The sequence below is a fragment of the Trachurus japonicus genome, chromosome 3, assembly GCF_045865225.1.
Source record: "Trachurus japonicus isolate A0001 chromosome 3, Traja_1.0".
Lineage (NCBI taxonomy): Eukaryota > Metazoa > Chordata > Actinopteri > Carangiformes > Carangidae > Trachurus > Trachurus japonicus.
This window is the reverse complement of record NC_140909.1, coordinates 40,749,742-40,768,201: the sequence shown is the minus strand read 5'-3', so window position 1 is coordinate 40,768,201 and position 18,460 is coordinate 40,749,742. Positions and strand designations below refer to the sequence as shown.

The 18,460-nt window shown below is 41.9% G+C and overlaps 1 protein-coding gene across 1 annotated transcript in view; it reads left to right on the top strand.

Annotated features, from left to right (window-relative positions):
* glceb (glucuronic acid epimerase b) overlaps positions 1–12,653 on the top strand; it is a 38,203-nt gene extending 25,550 nt beyond the window's left edge. The window contains exons 4-5 of the mRNA XM_085772789.1: positions 6,163–6,455; positions 8,005–12,653. Coding sequence (XP_085628915.1) covers positions 6,163–6,455; positions 8,005–8,736 — 1,025 coding nt within the window. The 3' untranslated portion in view covers positions 8,737–12,653. The remainder of the gene's footprint in view (positions 1–6,162; positions 6,456–8,004) is intronic.
* The last annotated feature ends 5,807 nt before the right edge of the window (positions 12,654–18,460 follow it).

The window sequence follows — 18,460 nt, the reverse complement described above, 5'->3', positions numbered from 1 at the left end:
ATGTTTGCCTGAGGAAATTCTGTGTAAATGAACCTGGATTTTTAATTGAATACAGTACTGTACAATAATACCTATCTTAATAAAAAATTCTGTGAAAATTCTGTGAAAACCAAACAATTCAGAGGGACATAAAAATAAGAACAAAAGCAATATTTCATAACTCTAGGCAACGTAACACACAGAGCACAAAAACAGGTGCAGCTTCATTACTGGATCATTAGTGCAGTGTAAATGACAGTCTCAATATCAGTCGGAAAAATTGCAATTTGAATTTAAAGCAGGTCAGCTGTACACACGCCCTGCCTCATCTACATGTGCTTCATGGTGTGAACGTTGAGCTGTAGTCCCAGCCCTCTAAGGTCCTCATCCAGAAGACTGACCCAGGTTCTCTTTTACAGGGCATATTGGTGTGTTGAATTGTTTTCTTGCAATTTAAGGTGTTTCCATTCATTTTTGTACTAAATCACAAAATAGAAGGACATTCATCCTTCGAGCTGCTGGAGTCGTTGCCTGGAAACCACTGAGCCATACTGCTGCCAGCCAAATTAAGTTGGTAAATAGGCTAATGTACAAGTTATAGGCTATGGGCTGGCGATTATAATGCAACATGCCTGTCATCAGAAGACAGTGGCGTGTAAACACCATTTTGATGCAGATGCAGTTTCACCGCGTGTTACTGTAAATACTACGGACACCGGAGGGGCCTGTCACCTGTGGATTGTGATTGGCAGCGCTTAAAAAACACTAATGGGAGATCGTGACACTTCACATGAAGCAAGTCTGTCGCCTGTACACCTGCATCTTTCTTTGTTTACTCCCGCCGTGTCTTTGAACAGCTGGAACACGTAGCGCAATCGACACAAAACATGATCGCAACTCACATTTATCCGGGAGAGAACTGTTTCCATCATCGCATAAACATTGTATCGATCAAGAGAAAATCCGATGAGATCGACCGTATTAACTTTTTATCGATATTCATAAAATGTAATTGCATTTTAAGGCTCTTTAATTCGATATTGCTCAATGCGAATAAAAACGTGTGGATGGAAACATGGTTAGTGTTTAGGTCGACCCAGTTGAACTTTGCCTCAGAAGTGCGGTGCGGGTGGGTCAGTGTGAACTCAAAAGTCAAAGTCAAAAGTCATTTATTAGTCTCCCATGGGAGAAATTTCTCTCGGACAGAGACCAGTGCTGCTTCACAACAAGACAAAAACAGTACAAAAGAAGAGCTGCAGGAAAATACTAAAAACATACAGTAAAAATCATTAAAGTGCAATATGCCTCAGAGTGTACTGGTGGCAGATGTACGGACACACAAACATTCATACACATCATCACACAAGCTGCTCATTCATAAATTTAATGGACAGAGGGATGAACGAGTTTTTGAGGCGATTGTGCCTGCACAGGGGGACTCGGTATCTTCTACCTGAATTTAAGAGCCCATATTCAGGGAGAAGTGCGTGCATAACTACCGCACCGAGACCTGCCTGAAGGGGTGATCTCAGTGCTGCTGCGGTCAAACTCTGGTGTGGTTAGTCTGGGGCCGTCTATTTTGGTAAGCAACCGGAACCAGGGCGAGAGAGACAGGATCCGGAATATGATGGATGCTCCTTTCCATCAAACACCAAGCTACAGAAATGCAGCTTTTTAATAATAATTTACAAGAAAATCCCTGAGCTAGTTAACCTTTTTCTTTTATTGACAACAACTCCACACTATGAGATAATAATGGAACATTACGAGATGGAGTTGTTTTTGAGGTAATTGCAGAGACTGCTTGCTGAAAAACGGTCCCCGACGGGAACACGCATCAGCAGTTTTACATGAATTTACTCGTAACGCTCTGTTATTATCTCATAGCGTGGTGAATGTGCAGGTCACAACTTGTCCACCAGAGAGTTTTGGAGTTGTTGGATTGTGTATTTAATAGAGGGAAACCAAGAAATCCCATTAGCCTAGTAGTATAGCTCTGAGCAGCTCGCGGCTCTGCTCTGCCGTTCTAAAAACAGCTTGCATCAACAATTAAAGGTAATGAACCTACTCCTAAAACTATAGGGATTATGGCAATGGGCCAATTTGCTAAAATGTTGAACTATCCCTTTAACTATATGCCTGATTATCTGTGCTGATAGAGACTGGGAATCTAGCCTAGTTTTATAGCTGTAAAATAACCAAGACCACAAGATAGCTGGCACCAGGCTCCTATCTGGAACTGGAAGAAGTCAAAGTCTTTTATCCACAGTTGTCTGTGGCTCTCATCTGATCCCCTGCTGATACTTCCCCTCTCCCTCTGTCTCTCTCTCTCTGTCCTCTATTGAGCCACCGTCTCTACTGTAATTTTCCCCTCCTCCTAATTCTTCAGCTTTCAGCCTCTCATCATCAACAATTTCTCTTCATTTCACCGCTCCACGCCTTTCTCTCTCTCTCTCTCTGTTCAGCTCCATGCTCACCTCGCCTTAAAGCTCCAGCTCATCACCGCAGCTCCGTCTTTCCTTTGACATCATCATGGTTTCATCATCTCCCCTCAACCCTCCCTTGGCAGTCTTCATTCTCCATTAATCTTCCTGTCTATTGCTAGACTTAAGTCTTCCACCTCTATTTGCTCATTTCTACCCACTTATCACCCCTCGTCCCTCACGTACCCCCCAAAACGTTGCAGTCGTATCTGCCCCGTCCATTTTAATGCCTTGTTCTGCTGCCTCATTCAAACTTCTTTTTGTTTTCCTCCTCTGCTGTCAGTTTCTCTCTCCGTCTTGTCTCCCTCCAGTTCCTCTCCCACTCCCTTCCTTTTGTTTGGGTCTTTTTTCTTCCTTACTGTATCTAGGGCACCGGTGTTGAACAGCCTCTGAAATCCTCTGACAAGTGGATCAATCGTCTGTCCCCTGATAATATCCAACCATCTGCACGTTGCTGCACGAGCGCTGTCCTCCGCTGAGCACCTTTATTTTCCAGAATTTCCTCGTGTTCGGTCGATCGTTCAAAAATGTAGTTTGTACAAACAAACCCCCTGTTTGAATTAGCGGGGTGTTGGCGGTATGCAGATGCAGATGCAGCAGCAGCTGTCACCAGCTCCAGTGCCTTTAAAAAGTTTTCACTAAGCTTTGATGTTTTATTTCCTTGCAGCATTAAATCACTGTAGACAAACCCTAATGATTCCAGTTCTGGTTGATCCCGAGCAGCTGCTTCTTCAGGAAGACAAACATGTCAGTTGGTCAGATGATCTCATGCTGCACTCTGTAGAAGCAGTTTACCAGGGAACTTCAACCCCAGTTTCAACATTCTCCGTACACAGCCAGCTCGCATCGATCCAGGTCGATTAGATCGCACCAAACAGAGCACCCGGTAAATTTCAAAATATAACACAATGGATCATAAAATCATCACTTTGTCAACATCAGTCACACCCGCTGGCACAAGCCACATGTGACCAGTCAGTCGGAGGGTGCTTAAGATAACAGGACCTAATGGATGCAGGACAATTCATCATGGAAGTGGAAAACTGCAACATTTTATGATATGGTGGATATGGCTACAAAACACTCAATCATCAAGAACATAAACAGAAAGTTAAAATTCATTGATTAACAGCAAATCAACCTCAGGAGAGCAAAGTGATCTGTTGTTTACATTTTAATCTCACTGTATACATCATGTTGCTTGCAGAGATGCTAAACAGACAGGATCTTAATTTTCCTGTAAATTCCTCATGTTTTGATTGACAAAACTCCATTAAACTCCACCATCATCAATAAAAGCTATTATACAGATAGATATTTAATAAGTCTACATGAATAGCTAGTGGAGGAGAAATACTGACGTGATGGGTTTGATTTTATAACTTTGATGTCAAAGTGGATGTAAGTTGGCCAAGTCAGAGTCCAGATCTAGATTCTTCTGTTTAAGATTTACATGTAATGGCTTGTTTTCAGATATACATTGAAAAAGGAGGAAAAACATTTTCACAAAGATTCAAGGTTGTGTTCAGACACAGTTAGAGTGGGCACACAATATTGTGAATACATATACTGTGTATATATAGTATATATACTGTATATATAAGATTCAGAGTCTTTCATACTGTATCTAACCCATAAAACCTCCTCTGATTCAGTGTTGTAACATGTCGCACTGAAGCCATGAGTCAAGTAATTGATTCGTCAATCAATAGGAAATAAATAAGCAGCTAATCTCATCATCGTTCAATTGTGTTTAGTCATCTGTCAAGTGAAAATCACCAGAGACAATTTGATGGTTTCAGCTTCAATCTCAGATATGAAAATGTTTATTTTTGTCAATATGCGTTATATTCAAGTTTTATGCATTTTCCACTACTTTCCATGGTTATTTTCAAAGATATAAATAATATCAATTGAGGGAATGACCAATAATAGAAATATGAACATTCAAACTTCCTGCGGGGGCTGGCTGAGTATTTTTGTAGCCACTGACTCCTGTCTGTGTGTGGAGAATGTGTTTTGCTAATCACAAGGGCATTGACTAATGTGTTGTCACTTTCATCTTCTGTATCCACTCACATCCAAATACTTACCGTACGCATATTTTCAAGTGTTCGTCTTTCACACTGGCACTCACACAAGAGCGTGGCTGACATATTTCTAGCTGCGTGTCATCTCCGTATCCTGCCTCACTGCTAAACAGTCAGAGAGCGGTGGAGAGCATAGGAGGTGGAATCTCGTCTATATTCCCTTCCCATCCTTTATTGATGGCAGAGTAATCACAGGGCCAGGGTACAAATCCACTTACTCTCTGCATTGCCTTAAGTAATGGATTTATGAGTGCATTAAAGAGTCGTAGTCATCCAGCGGCCCCTGCCAGACTGGCTCTCTCCTTCATTCTCCTCCTGATCGACTGGCTTTGTGTCTCAGTTGGCCTCGTCTACTTCTGCTTTCTCAGCTCGTGTCATGTGAGATCTCTGTCTCCGATCCTCAATTGTCTTCTCACTATTGGCTCATTTTCACTCTCTCCACTCTCAGCCGTGGCTTTAAGAGCAGTTGTGCGACTCATCATTCCATTACCCTCCTTTTTTCTTTTTTCTTTTTTCCTCCTGACTCCTACATGCGTCCCTCCCATCGTCCTTCGGGGAGCCGTGATTATTTTTTATTTATTTTTTATTTTGCTGTTCAGACCCAGTAACAAGGCCAGAGGAGGGTTAGGATCATTCCAGGAGCTGGTAGTGCTTTAGGCTGTTGAAATGAAATCAGAGCAGCAGCCGAATACTGAGAGTTGATAGAAGTGAAAGAGGAGCCGAGGCGGTATGGAAAATGAGAATCCTCTGAGTTTGTATCTTTGAGATTTGTAGGGAGGAGATGTTGTGGAGGGAAAAGTCACGACAGTGAATCGACTTTTTTCACTCCATCTTGCCGCCGCTCTGTTCTTCTTTCCCTCAGTTTTCTCCCTCTATTCCCCCCAGTCCGTCCTCCTAATTAAGCTCAGTGTGCAGTGACACATCTGTACTCTACATCCCATGAGAACTTGTCTCTGTGTGTCTGTCTGCTCTCTCTCTCCAACACTCACACTCACACCCAGTGAGGCTCTTCACACAGGTAATAATGATACAAGAGCTCAGTAATAAAGAAGTTTTGACCACAGATCATTTTTTAAGTTGTCTGATTTTTATCGGTCTGAGAATGTGATTGCAGAGTGTGAAAAGACGAGGTGTCATAGGAACACACCATCAACAGAGATACGGACGCACTGCAAAAGTGCTTTCAGTCAGTTTGCTAAAAATAGTTCATTGTCATCCAGTAACTGTTGAAGTTCAGTCAAATCAGGTTAAGCAATTTATTTCTGATAGAATTTGCTTGAATGAACCCAGTGGCATTTCCTTTCTCCTGCTGGGTAACACTTTATAAGAAATACACACTATTAAGCTTTAAGCGTTAATAAACACTGAATTCTTCATTTATAACGCATGAATAATTAGTATGTAGTTTATAAATACAGTTAGTGCTTATCAATGATGAGTAAAACATTTTAACTGTGTTTATAAACTACATACTAATGAGTATCCATGTGTTATAAATGATGAATTCAGTATTTAATGCTTAATAGTGTGTACCTATTATAAAGTGTTACCTCCTGCTGTTCTCATACATCACGCCCACTTTTATATCTGCTGCACCCTTCCCCACACAGAGTCCTCAGAGGGCGTGTCCCTCCAGCTGGGGAACTCCAAAGACTTCATCCTCAGCCTGGACATCAAGTTCACCTCCAACGGCAGCGTGTCGGTGGTCCTGGAGACGACGGAGAAGGGCCCTCCCTTCACCATTCACTATGTGACCGGCACGCAGCTCATCGCCTTCAAAGATCATGAAATCACGTACGGAATCGGGCCGAGGACCAGCTGGACCACTCTGACCCGGGACCTGCTCACCGACCTCAGGAAGGGCGTCGGCCTGTCCAACACCAAGGCTGTGAAGGCCACCAAGGTTGGTGCAAGAAATATACATGTAGCCATGTGAAAATACATTTTTCCATCAACTGATAAGGAATCGGCCGCTAGGTTGATCATTTAGTCATTTCAACACCTGGGAAAGTAGGATAAACATTTTTCAATTTTTGAAAACTGCTAATCAATTTATCAAGGAAATATTCAGAAAATCCATCAATAAGGGAAAGAATTCATAATAAGTGTCATGGGACTTAACGCTCTGAGGCACTGACCTTTACAGCTCTGAAATAGTGACATCACTGGCTAGAGTAGACTTTTCTTTGTTCCAAGCCACAAATTACACTCTAATTTTTTCACGATGTGCTCAGAAAAGCAGAGAGACTTCCATAATTTGAACTGTGAGCCTCTGAGTGAGGCCAGGTCCGTTCCTGCTGCCCATTGACTCCAATACAAAGATTTTCTGTGACAAACAGGAAGGACTTCTGCTTTTGACTCGCACAGGTTTCCAAAATATTTACTCTAGAAACAATAAAAACATATCAGAATATTCACAAAGTCCTCTGGACGCTCACGTCTGCTTCTTTTTCTGATAAGAGCTGCTGTTTTGTCACAATGAGCCACAATGTGAGACCAGTGCTGAGACAGAAAATTGTCCTCTTTCTCTGTGTTTCTGTCTGCCTCAGCAGGTGTAAATCGACTATTATCGTGGCAACCCCCTCAAATTACCGTGGCAACCTCTGAGCCTCAGGCCAGAGCCACAGCTGAGACCAATTAATTAATCAGGGAGTCCTCTGATATCACTGCACATTATCCACTTCTGACCCCTATCTCCCATACATTTATATCAAGTCTCTGTCAAACACAACCACACACATACAGGTAACTTTATGTGATTACAGTCACACACACACACAAATGCACACAGACAGGTTGACAGCTCCTCAATGTCAGTGTTTAGAGCAGTGTTTTTCAATCATGGGGTCCCCTGGAATTCAAATGGGGTCACCTGAAATGTCTAGTAATTGATTTAAAAAAAAATTACTGATTAAAATATTTTTAACTAATTATTATTCTTTTAGAATTATGATTAACACCACAATCGTAAACAACTGTATCCTATACTTTCAATTTCTTTCTTCTTTACTTTTCTTGACTATAAATTGAGTTCAAATAAAATGTATAAAAATATAAAAAGATTTGAGCTGGCGCATCTTGATTGACAGCTGCGATCGCAGGGTCGCCAAAAATTTGTGATATCACAATGGGGTCAGGAGCAAAAAATGGTTGGGAACTACTGGTTTAGAGAAAGACCATCAGGTGTCTGTCTGATTAGCAGTTCCTTGACCTTGAGGTTGTGGGTTTGATTCCCATGTTGACTGAGGTCACACCCTCAGTAGCGGTCCCCGTGGCACTCTCAACATTTATGGAAGGAAATTTTCTAGTTAGATTGACTTACCTCTAAGTTAATGGTATCAACAAGCAACAATTATTGCTTCATTGTAAATATTGATCATATGTAGAGGTATTTTTGTAATATTTGTAATATCCATTCATTCATTATTTTATCCCCCCCCCCCTCCTCTCAGATCATGCCCAGGCGGGTGGTGCGGTTAGTCCTACATGGGCGCGGCTTTGTCGACAACGTCACCATCTCCACCACTGCCCACATGGCCGCTTTCTTCGCCGCCAGCGACTGGCTGGTGCGCAACCAGGACGAGCGAGGCGGATGGCCCATCATGGTCACTCGCAAACTGGGCGAAGGCTTCCGGCCCCTGGAGCCCGGCTGGTACTCGGCCATGGCTCAGGGCCAGGCCATGTCCACCCTGGTGAGAGCCTACCTCCTCACCAAGGACCAGCTTTACCTCAACGCCGCCCTCAAAGCAGTAGGGCCGTACAAGGTGCCTTCAGCGCAGCACGGGGTGAAAGCTGTGTTCATGAACAAATACGACTGGTATGAAGAATACCCCACCACGCCCAGTTCCTTTGTCCTCAACGGCTTCATCTACTCCCTGCTGGGACTCTACGACTTGACTGAGACCGCCGGAGAGAAACTTGGCAGGGAGGCAGGGCAGCTGTTCAGCCGCGGCATGGAGTCGCTGAAGGCCATGCTGCCGCTCTTCGACACGGGGTCCGGGAGCATCTACGACCTGCGTCACTTCATGCTGGGCACCGCACCCAACCTGGCGCGCTGGGACTATCACACCACTCACATTAACCAGCTCCAGCTGCTGGCATCTATAGACAACGCCCCCATCTTCAAAGATGTGGTGAAACGTTGGAAAAACTACTTAAAAGGGATCCGTGCCAAGCACAACTAGGTAAAGCGTACCCCACACATGGCATACATCTGAGATGAGGAGAGATGAGCAGAGGAGGAACAGGCTCTATGTACACGGACAGAGTGGATAATTGAATGTGTGGTGGGTGCTCACAGCGTGTGTCTGTGTGCATCCCAGTTTTGGTTGAGGATGATGTTTTAAAAGATGAGTCTAGTCAGCTGCAGCTCTCAACTCTAAAACTTTCTCGTGTGCTCTGTTGCAGGTTTGATAGTTTCTGCAACACTGACTGTAGCGCCCCACGCCTGTGTTTCTTCTTTTTTCTTGAGCTAGTGTTTGTAATTATGCACAGACCTAGTTTCAGAGTATGCGTTTGCGTGCGTGTTTGTGTGTGTGTGTCTGTGTGGGTGTGATTTAAAGTATCTTTGATGTTGGAGAAAGACAAAACTTCTCACATCTCTGACATTCTTCCTCTAGTCTCTTCTCAAACTGTATTTTTTTACCATCTCATCCCAGATTTGCAAAGTTTATTGAGAGAAATAAACTGTAAATAACAGAATATATTATAAATTATTTGGAGAATATTGCCAAAAAGATATTGATATAAGATACTTTTGGGTTGTATTTCAACACAGCAACATTGTTTCATCCCATTAACTTTGAACACGTATAAGGAGGTTTGTTTCTGACGTTGAGGACTCAAACGCTTTATGCTTCCAAACCAGAAACTTCCAGGTCTTTTCTGAAGCCCCTTTTCTCTCAAATACAGATAAGTAATCACAAATAAGTGGGAGGGGTATGTTATTTTGTGCTTGAAATACTTTTTATCTTTGTGTGTGGATGCGTGTGTGTGTGTGTGTCAAGGTGCTTGAAACAAACTTGATTTCTAAGAGTTAAACCGATTCCGCTACCAGTCACTCTCCTTGGTTCCTACCCATAATTCCACTGTGTTTAGCATTCAGTCAGAGTTGCCTGCGTGACCGTGTCTTGACTCATGTGACTTACACTTGCTGTGTTTCAGTTGACATCAGCTCAAAAAAGTCCAATAATAATCTGAAGAAAAGAAAAGAATGAAAAGAGAAGAATGAAAACCATGATAAATCATTTCTCTTAATGAACTGTGTTGGAGCTGCTGTGATGCCATCGTCTCTGTGTGTGATGTTTAGAGATCACATCCTGTTTGCTACCATCCTTAGGTGCTAACAAAAACCAGCTGTCAGCCGTTCAGAAAAACTTAGTGAATAATTAACGTGCTGAAGTAATTAGTTCTGCATCACTCAAAAGTTCAGCTCGATTAGTAAAGCAGAAGTTTCCCATCTCAGAGATCCTGGCTGAGAATCCCAACGGAGCCGAGTCAAGGCTTTATTAACAAAAGGCTAGTGTCTACATGTGTGTATTGCCTTGATGTGACAGACTGTATGACACACAGATAATATTGCTGATCATTTCTTCAGCTCTTTACAGGTGTCTTTTACTGTTGTGACCACAGGGAACTGCAGGTTGAGTTTTAATTAATGTGTGTTAGTGAGTCAACTAAACAGCAGATCAGTCTAAAAAAGGCCCATGGGTAAGGTTAGAAATTACTTAAAATTCAAATTTCTGTTCCATGACATTTCTATAAAAAGCTGCAAATGGATCCCTGTGTTTTTGTTTAAAGGGATAGTTCAACATTTTGGCAAATTGGCCCATTGCCATAATCCCTATAGTCTTATGAGTAGGTTTGTTACCTTGGTTTGAACACCAGCATTATTAGCCGTAGCTACATTTTCTTTCGTTTCCATGCACTCTCTCTGACCTTTCTAGGTTGTTACTTGCCTACAAACGCCTGTGCAAAGCTCTTCTCCTATAATTGAATCTTGCAGATGATAATTGCAGGATACAAGTGTAGGCAGTGTGGATGTCTGCGTCGTGTGTTTGAGGAGAAATGTGGGCAGCGGAGGCACAGCTGCATCCTACCACCATTCCAAATTCATAGCATTTAAATAGACAAAGCCGGAGGTATAAGAGGAGCTGGAGGTAAATTATCGATAAACGACACAGAGGGGCTTGTCAGTCCAGGGCAAGGCTTTCGTTTCTGCCCTCAGCCGCTGTGGGTGCACAAACTCATCGTTTTTAATCCGAGCGCTGCCCTGCTGACCGCTGTACGAGGAGAGATGAGCTCGCCGAGACACTAACAATTCACCGGGCTAATAGGCTGGAGAGCGGTCGCTAGTCAGGGGATGAGTCAGCATTCAATGGCATCGCTCTGGAAAACAAACCAGAGCAGAGTCCTCGGTATCAATGAGGCTTTCATCGATCTGGCTTAAAGATTATTAATGAGAAGTGTGAGAACCAGGCCGCCGCGTTCCTCCAATGGTGGGTTATCTTCTCTTGAAACTGGTGTAAACTTTTTAGATGAGTTCCATTTCCCCACGCAGGCTCATGTCAGGTTGTCACAGTGTGAGCTATTAACACCACATCAGAGAAGCTGGTGATTCATTTCAATATAACAGTGGACAGAAAAGAGCTGCTTTGGGGCCGACCTCGCAGCTTCAACTTGCTTTCAGGGTGAAGTGAGGACTGATGATGCAGTACTGTAGCCTCTGTTAGATACAAACTGTCTGAGACTTAGTCAGAATAATTCAGGAATAAAGTCATAATGATACATGAAAAGAGGAATAATATTAATCGGATGAAAACAGTACCAGTACAGTCCATACTGTATAGTGGATATACGGTATTAGTCATGTACAGTAATACAACCATTCTCTCTCTTAATGTGACTGAAAAATATTGTGACTTTGAAATGTTGTGACTTTTTCTACTTATTTTTTCCCTCGGAATACTGTAGTGTCTCATTCTTCACAGTGGCCCAGATCCTCTTCCACCGAGGTTTCTGTTGTGGATGGATGAGTTAGACTGAAGGTATGGGCACACACACTTGCTGGTGTGTTCATTTCCCGGTGGCATTTTCTTCCCATGGACACTTGCATAATTCATACTCGGCCATTTTGACAGGACAGTAGATGTATGTAGTTTAAAAAAGGGAACATTCAGGACTTGAGGTTTTGTGTGTGTGTATGTGTGTGTGTGTGTGTGTGTGTGTGTGTGTGTGTGTGTGTGTGACATACAGTATGTGGCTCCATTTTGTTTATACCAAAGTCATTTTTTCCAATTACGGTTTGAATTTGTCCACTTTTGTTTTCAAGCCCATTTCCATTCAGCATTTAATGATGAGTCTCCTTGGGGATGTCGCTGAGAGACACTGCCTTTTGACAAATACTAGTTTTGCAAATGTAGGTTGAATAGATTATAGCAAAACTAAGACATGTAACTTGCTTATCATAAAGGGGATGTGTGCAACTAGAGATTAGCATTTAGTCAGCTACTGTTTTAAAGGGAAATGAGCCAATTGTTGCAAGTTCTCCTTGAAAGGTTTTGCTTTTTTTTTGGTTGCTTTTGTTTTGTTTTTTGAGGATATGTGTGGGTTTTTTTTCATCATTTGTTGGATCAATCAATTGCATCAGATGTTTGTTTGTTTTTTAGATAGACAAAAGCACAACTGCCGTTTAATTATCACATTATTTGGTTGTATTTCTATTGGATTTCTTGTTTTCTTTCTTTTCAGGACAATGTGCAACGCCTTCATCAAGAAAGCTGCTATTATTGTTCACTGTGTGATTGATATTTTTCCTCATTTTAGTGGTATTTCTGTCTGTCTTTCCACTATACACTAAAAGACTTTAGCATATGACCACTGAGGTCAAATGTGATTTATGCAATAAAATGTTTACTGGGGTCTTGACGCCACAGGAGACCCAGAGCGGTTGTATAGACTTTGCAATCCAAGCACAATGTGCAAATGCTACCATTTTTTAGTCCAAGGAAGAGACGTGTTTATATACAGAGTAAAAATCTTTGTGCTTTAAAAAAAAATTGCTTTTTAAAGGTGTAAAAAGAATAAAAGCATTTTTCTTAAACTTGTGGTCAAATCTCCAACTCTCCTACAGTATATAGAACATGAACCCAGCAGTGTGATGAAGATGTTTGGATCAGTGTTAGTCTTGTGTGTCTGGTTTATTATCCTGCCACTGTTCATCTGATACAGTTGGCTGAGAAATCAATCAACAGAATCTTCAACTGCAGCTGTTTTTAAGAATGAGTGGGTTTTATTCTCAAACAATGCAAAACATTGTCAGTTTCTGCTCCTCAGTTGTGAGGATTTCTAACTTTTCTTAGTTTTTCATTTGATCAAACACAGAGCGTCCATGTGTTATGAGCTGTTGATCAGACAAAACAAGATGCGAGAAGTTCTGTGAAGACAGCTGCAGCAAATCATGGACATTTTTCATGCAGGCCAAACAGAATTATGAAGGAAGTTGCAACTCATCAAATTATGTGGATGGTGTAAAGATAAAACTTAAAACGCAAATTAAAAACACATAAACGATACTAATGAATAAAAAACCACTAATAAAATAAAACTGACAACCAGTCAGTGAAACGGTGTGTAAATTAAACCCATTAAAATAAGAATAAAGTGTGATTCACAAAAGTTAATTAGAAATGAGTAAGACCAATAAAAGTAAAATGAAATGGTAAATTAAGACCAGGAACCCAGACGATAGATAGATAGATAGATAGATAGATAGATAGATAGATAGATAGATAGATAGATAGATAGATAGATAGATAGATAGATAGACAAAAGATTACAGCTTACGGAGTGCATTTGTGTCACGGTGCGCAGAGACGAGAGCTGGGACACCGGGGCGGCGACCAGGTACTACACTGATGTTGTGCCGTGAGACGCCAGGTGAAGACAGAGAGTCTCCGTTCTCACTCGTAACAAGTCATGAAGTTAACAATCACAATTACTGATCTTTTTAATTATGGTAAAAATGTAGCATAGCCACGGGAAAAATCCTACTTAGTTCCTCTTTAATGTTGGTGCTGTTGAGTCTGATAAATATTGGTTGAGCTGCTCTGGTCCACTGTGGAGCTGCTCTGACTCTGCTGTAGAAAAACAGTTTATACTGAACGTCCTTCTCTGCTGAGAAGAAAAACAATCCTGATTAATAATTTATCCTAATTAGGCTATTCTGATCCGCTGAGAGGCGCAGACACCTGAGAAGGACTGTATCTTCTGCCACCCGCTTGCATTTTTCATTACCTTCTGGCATTTATACAATCCAGCCATAATTTCTGCCTCACAGCCACTCACTTCACCCCACGCATCCCATTCCTCCTCTTTCCCCCGACATTAATGATATTACCATCCCTCCTGACAGCGAGTCTGTCTCCCAGTCCTGTAATTAGCCCTACATAAAGCCAACAAGCTCAGTCTCTTCACAGCCTCGGTGCTGCTGCCATTCAGATGCCTTTGAGATGGCCGTGATAACAGCACTGTGAGTCATTGCTATTCCAGCGTCTGGAGGCCAGAGCCTTTATGGAGTCCATAAATTCACCCTCTTGATGAAATTAACACACTGTTGACCCCTGCATTGTTGGATGTATAGCGTGTTGTTCGGGATCTCAGGGAAGTGGAAGCATCCAGCCAAAAGAGAACACAAACACAGATTACGTTCCCATGAGTCCCACAACATTTTGGAGGTTTCACCTTGATGAGTGTCTTTAATCTCGAGTTGGATATTTGGGGAAAATTTCTTTTGCTTTTTGGCAGTGAATTGAAAATCAATACTCTCACATCTGTCCATTAATTATATACACCTAAGGCTACAGCCTGCAGCCATTCAGGTTAGCATGAGCACAAGAACCTGGAGGGGAAACAGAAAGCCTCCCTTCAGATAGCCAGAAAAATAGTTCATCTTACAGTTGTTTTTTTCAATATCTTCATTGATTTTCTCTATATGATTTTCTTCCTGCGTGGACTATCAACACTACACGTAGTAAACACAACCATATACTCAGTACAAATACACTCGGCCTTGCCAAAAGAAGAAAGAAAAGAGGGAGGAAAAAAAAGGAAAAATACATTTCTGAAGTGACCCTGGGAACTCAACACACTGCAACTTGAGAAAACATGCAAAGACACAAACACACTAAATTCAGCAAACAACTTCAACAAAGTGCTGCAACTGTGGAAGAAAACTCACAACTCACAACTCAACGGAAGTGGTTCTGTGGACTTTAGAAGTCATGAGGTGCGTTGGTCTATTATAAAGGCACTATTATTTAAGCTTATAGCCTTTAGCTGGGTGCATCACTTTTTGTGTCCCCGGAAACACTTAGGTAAATGTCAACAGTTTCTTCTCAAGCTTGTGCATTTCATTATATCCAGGGGGTTGTTTCCAGAGTTGAAAAAAGTCTTTCCACCTGCCCTTTAGCAGTGTAAGTTAGTCTTTCCAGACCTTTTTATATCCAGTCTGTTCCAGACCAGAGAGAGCTCCTTTGTCTATACAGTCATTGAAGGAGCATCCCCATTGTTCCAGCCCAGTGCAGTGTCCTCCTGCCTGAAAGAAGTTCTGAGTCCAAGAGTTTACTCTAGTTTGATGTTTGACATTTTTTGGATCTATTCCAGTTTGGCCTTAAAGGATAACAGACATGTTATAACATTGTTCCAGAAGTTTCAGAGCAACCTTCCTGACTCACATCGGGAACATGTTTTGTGTGTGGTAGCCTACCTGCTAAAACAAATGAAATTGTACATTAGTGAGCTGCAGAGGTGCTGGTGGGTGGGTTTTAGCTAGCTCTCTCCCCCTGTTAAGAGTCTTCATGCTAAGATAAGCTAACAGCCTTTGATTGTAGCTTCCTACTTGACGGACAGACGCGAGAGAGCGTTCAGTCTTTTTTATCTGATTCTTAGCAAGGGAGACGAGTATTCCTTTAAATCCCTGCTCTGTTATCAGCAGCTACCTGGGCAGTCTGCTGTGAAGCTTTTCTAAATCATTAGACAATCAGTGTCTGCTCCCCTGAATCATCCCCAAACTTCACTTCATTTCTTGTTTCATTTGTGCCATTGAGCAGACACAGTCAGATTCAGCTCAGCTTCATCCCCTCTGCCAAACCGAACGCTATAGAGACAGATAAATGGTCATTACACTAAAATGGAATCTCCTATCTCCATTTCCAAACCTGGTAATTGCTGTATTTTGTTCATTTACGAGCAGCTGGCTCTCTTTGGTTTTACGTGGTGGAGAGTGGAGTCACCAGCCGAGTCGGAGACGGTGATGGCGCTGGAAGAGAACAATTAGGAGACAGAGCGGCAGTGGGGGGTAGAGTAAAGTCAGAGATGATGCAGAGATGTACGAGAGAGAGAGCGAAGGAGGAAAAGCAGCAAAAAGTCTGAAATTCAGCAGAGGAAGAAAAAAGAAAAGAGAGCGCCTGGAGTCTAACAACTATTAATAATGTATCAGGAGGGCGGCTGCCACACATGCTCCTCATTTGGAGACACAAACTACACCTCATCAGCCAAAACACCAGGGAGGCACCAACTCTTTGAGCAGCTGCAGTGCAGTCTAACACCCATCTGTCCCTCTGTAACCCCACAGAGCCTCCACAGCACAAAGTCTTGTTATCATCATTACAAATGGTTCAATGTAAAGTCAGAAAACTACTGTCTAATGAAAGAAACGACAGTAAAACATCAGATAATGAGGCATTATTATGCTTGCATCTGAACTTTCTCTGTATAGATTCAGTGTTTTTATTTATTTTATTTTTTTGGTTCTATTAGGGACACCATACTTTTGTTCTCCAAACAGCCTCGGGCCCTCATGTCATGGATTCCACAAGATGTTGGGAACCGTCCTGTGAGACTCAGCTCCATGTCGACATGATTGCATCACATTGTTTCTGTAGAGTTGTCAGCTGAACGTTCAGGCTGCCAACCTCCTGTTCCACCGCATCCCAATGGTGCTCCGCTGAATTCAGATCTGGTGACGGCACTGAGATAGGCTGTGGTACAGTCAGCTGGTATTCGGTTGGTATTAAGGGGCCCAAAGTGTGCCAAGGAAACTTTCCACGGCTTCAACACAAGGCAGGTTGGGTCCATGGATTCAGGGTTGTTGATGCCAAGTTCTGACCCGACCATCTGTGAGATTCAGACAGAAATCCACATTCATCAGACCGGTACCAGGCTGCTGTGCTGGTTCAGTCTTCAGCTGCTGTCCACTGCAGCCTCACACTTCTGATCCTGGCTGTCAGGGCTGGAACCAGTTGTGATCTTTTGCTGCTGTTGTAGCCCCTTCACCTCCTCTGACCTCTCATCTACAGACTGATTCTGTCCACTGAACTGCTGCTCGCTGGATGCTTTTTGTTTTTGTCTCAATTTAACCAACATTCTTTTTTTTTTTATTGTTTTCACAACAAAGAATTTACACTGCATTACAAATGCATTGACAAACATGTCAATTCTCCTCCACCCCCCTCCCTCCAAATTATTCAAATTCTTGGTTGGGGATCAGGTTAGTGAGTTAGTCCATATTAGTTCATTGTATAGGAAGAAAGAAGAAACATATTTCTGCATTAGGTACATAGTAAATAAGGGGTCCCAAATCTGATGGACATGATGTTGTTGATGTTTTATTGTACAGTATGTGTAATTTTCTCTAAGGGGAGAGTTGTAGAAGGCTCAGACAAGCACCTGCTTACATTTGGTCTTCTGGCGTTTTTCCATGAGAGGGCTATTACTCTCTTTGCCATTAATACTCATGAGTCTACAAATATCCGTTGATTCCTTTTAATCTTCAAATTATCTGGATATAAACCTAATATAAACAACTGTGGGACTAAGGGTACTTGAATGACGTCACATTTTTACTTATCCTGATGTTTGATGTGAACATAAACTGAAGCTCTTGCTGAACCTGCAGGACTTCATGCATCGAACTGACTGTCTGGTTAGTTAGATAATTGCAGGGATTAACAGGTGGACAGGTTCCTTATAAAGTGTATGTCCACAGATTTCTTGAATATTATAACCCACACTTGGCTCCTCTTTGTTTTATAGACTGGAGATCTACAACACATCCCTGCATTAGCTGAAAGCATTCACAGAAAACATGTGTGAGGTCGTTCATAATCTTCTTTGTCTCTATGAGGACATGTTCAGTGTTAAGCTGCTCCAGGGGTTTAGCCAGTAACTGTAGAGCTGAGCAAAGAACACCTTGGTGTTTCTTTTTGTGAATGAAAAATTTGAAATACTTTGAATAAAAGAGGAATAAAACATTACTGGTTGTAGTTTACATAAGCCTATAAATTCATTTTATGAATAATACATCCACTCTTTTACTTTTTCATCCAAGACTTGGCTTGTAAAGCAATATTTTTATATTGCAGTTTTCCTATATCTGATTTCATCTCTCCATTTTCTATTAATATTAGCTTATCGTTATTATTGACACAATAACATCTAAGAGGGATTTTATTGTTGTTCAACTCGCCAAAGTGAAGTGAATATTTAAAGTATGACTATAGAAATAGTTGAGACTGATGTTGTGAACTCATCTTGTGTTTTCTCTGTAAAGATCTGAACCTGCAGAGTAACAGCTGTCTAGTAACTGTAGAGGAGGAAGAAGAGCCACCCTGTGAAATATGGAGGAACAAGAACTATAAAATGGAAATACTCATGTGAAGTACGGGTTCTTTTCCACCGCTGCATGCATTAAAATCATAATAGCTCAAGAGTGAGATTAAAAGGCTAATGTGTTGTAAGCCTTTGGACCATCTCACCGCCATCTAAAGTGAACAAAAACAAAGTTATTTCCATGTTAAAGAAAGCAACGTTTGCATCAGCAACAATGACTCGGTGAATGCTTAATGTGAG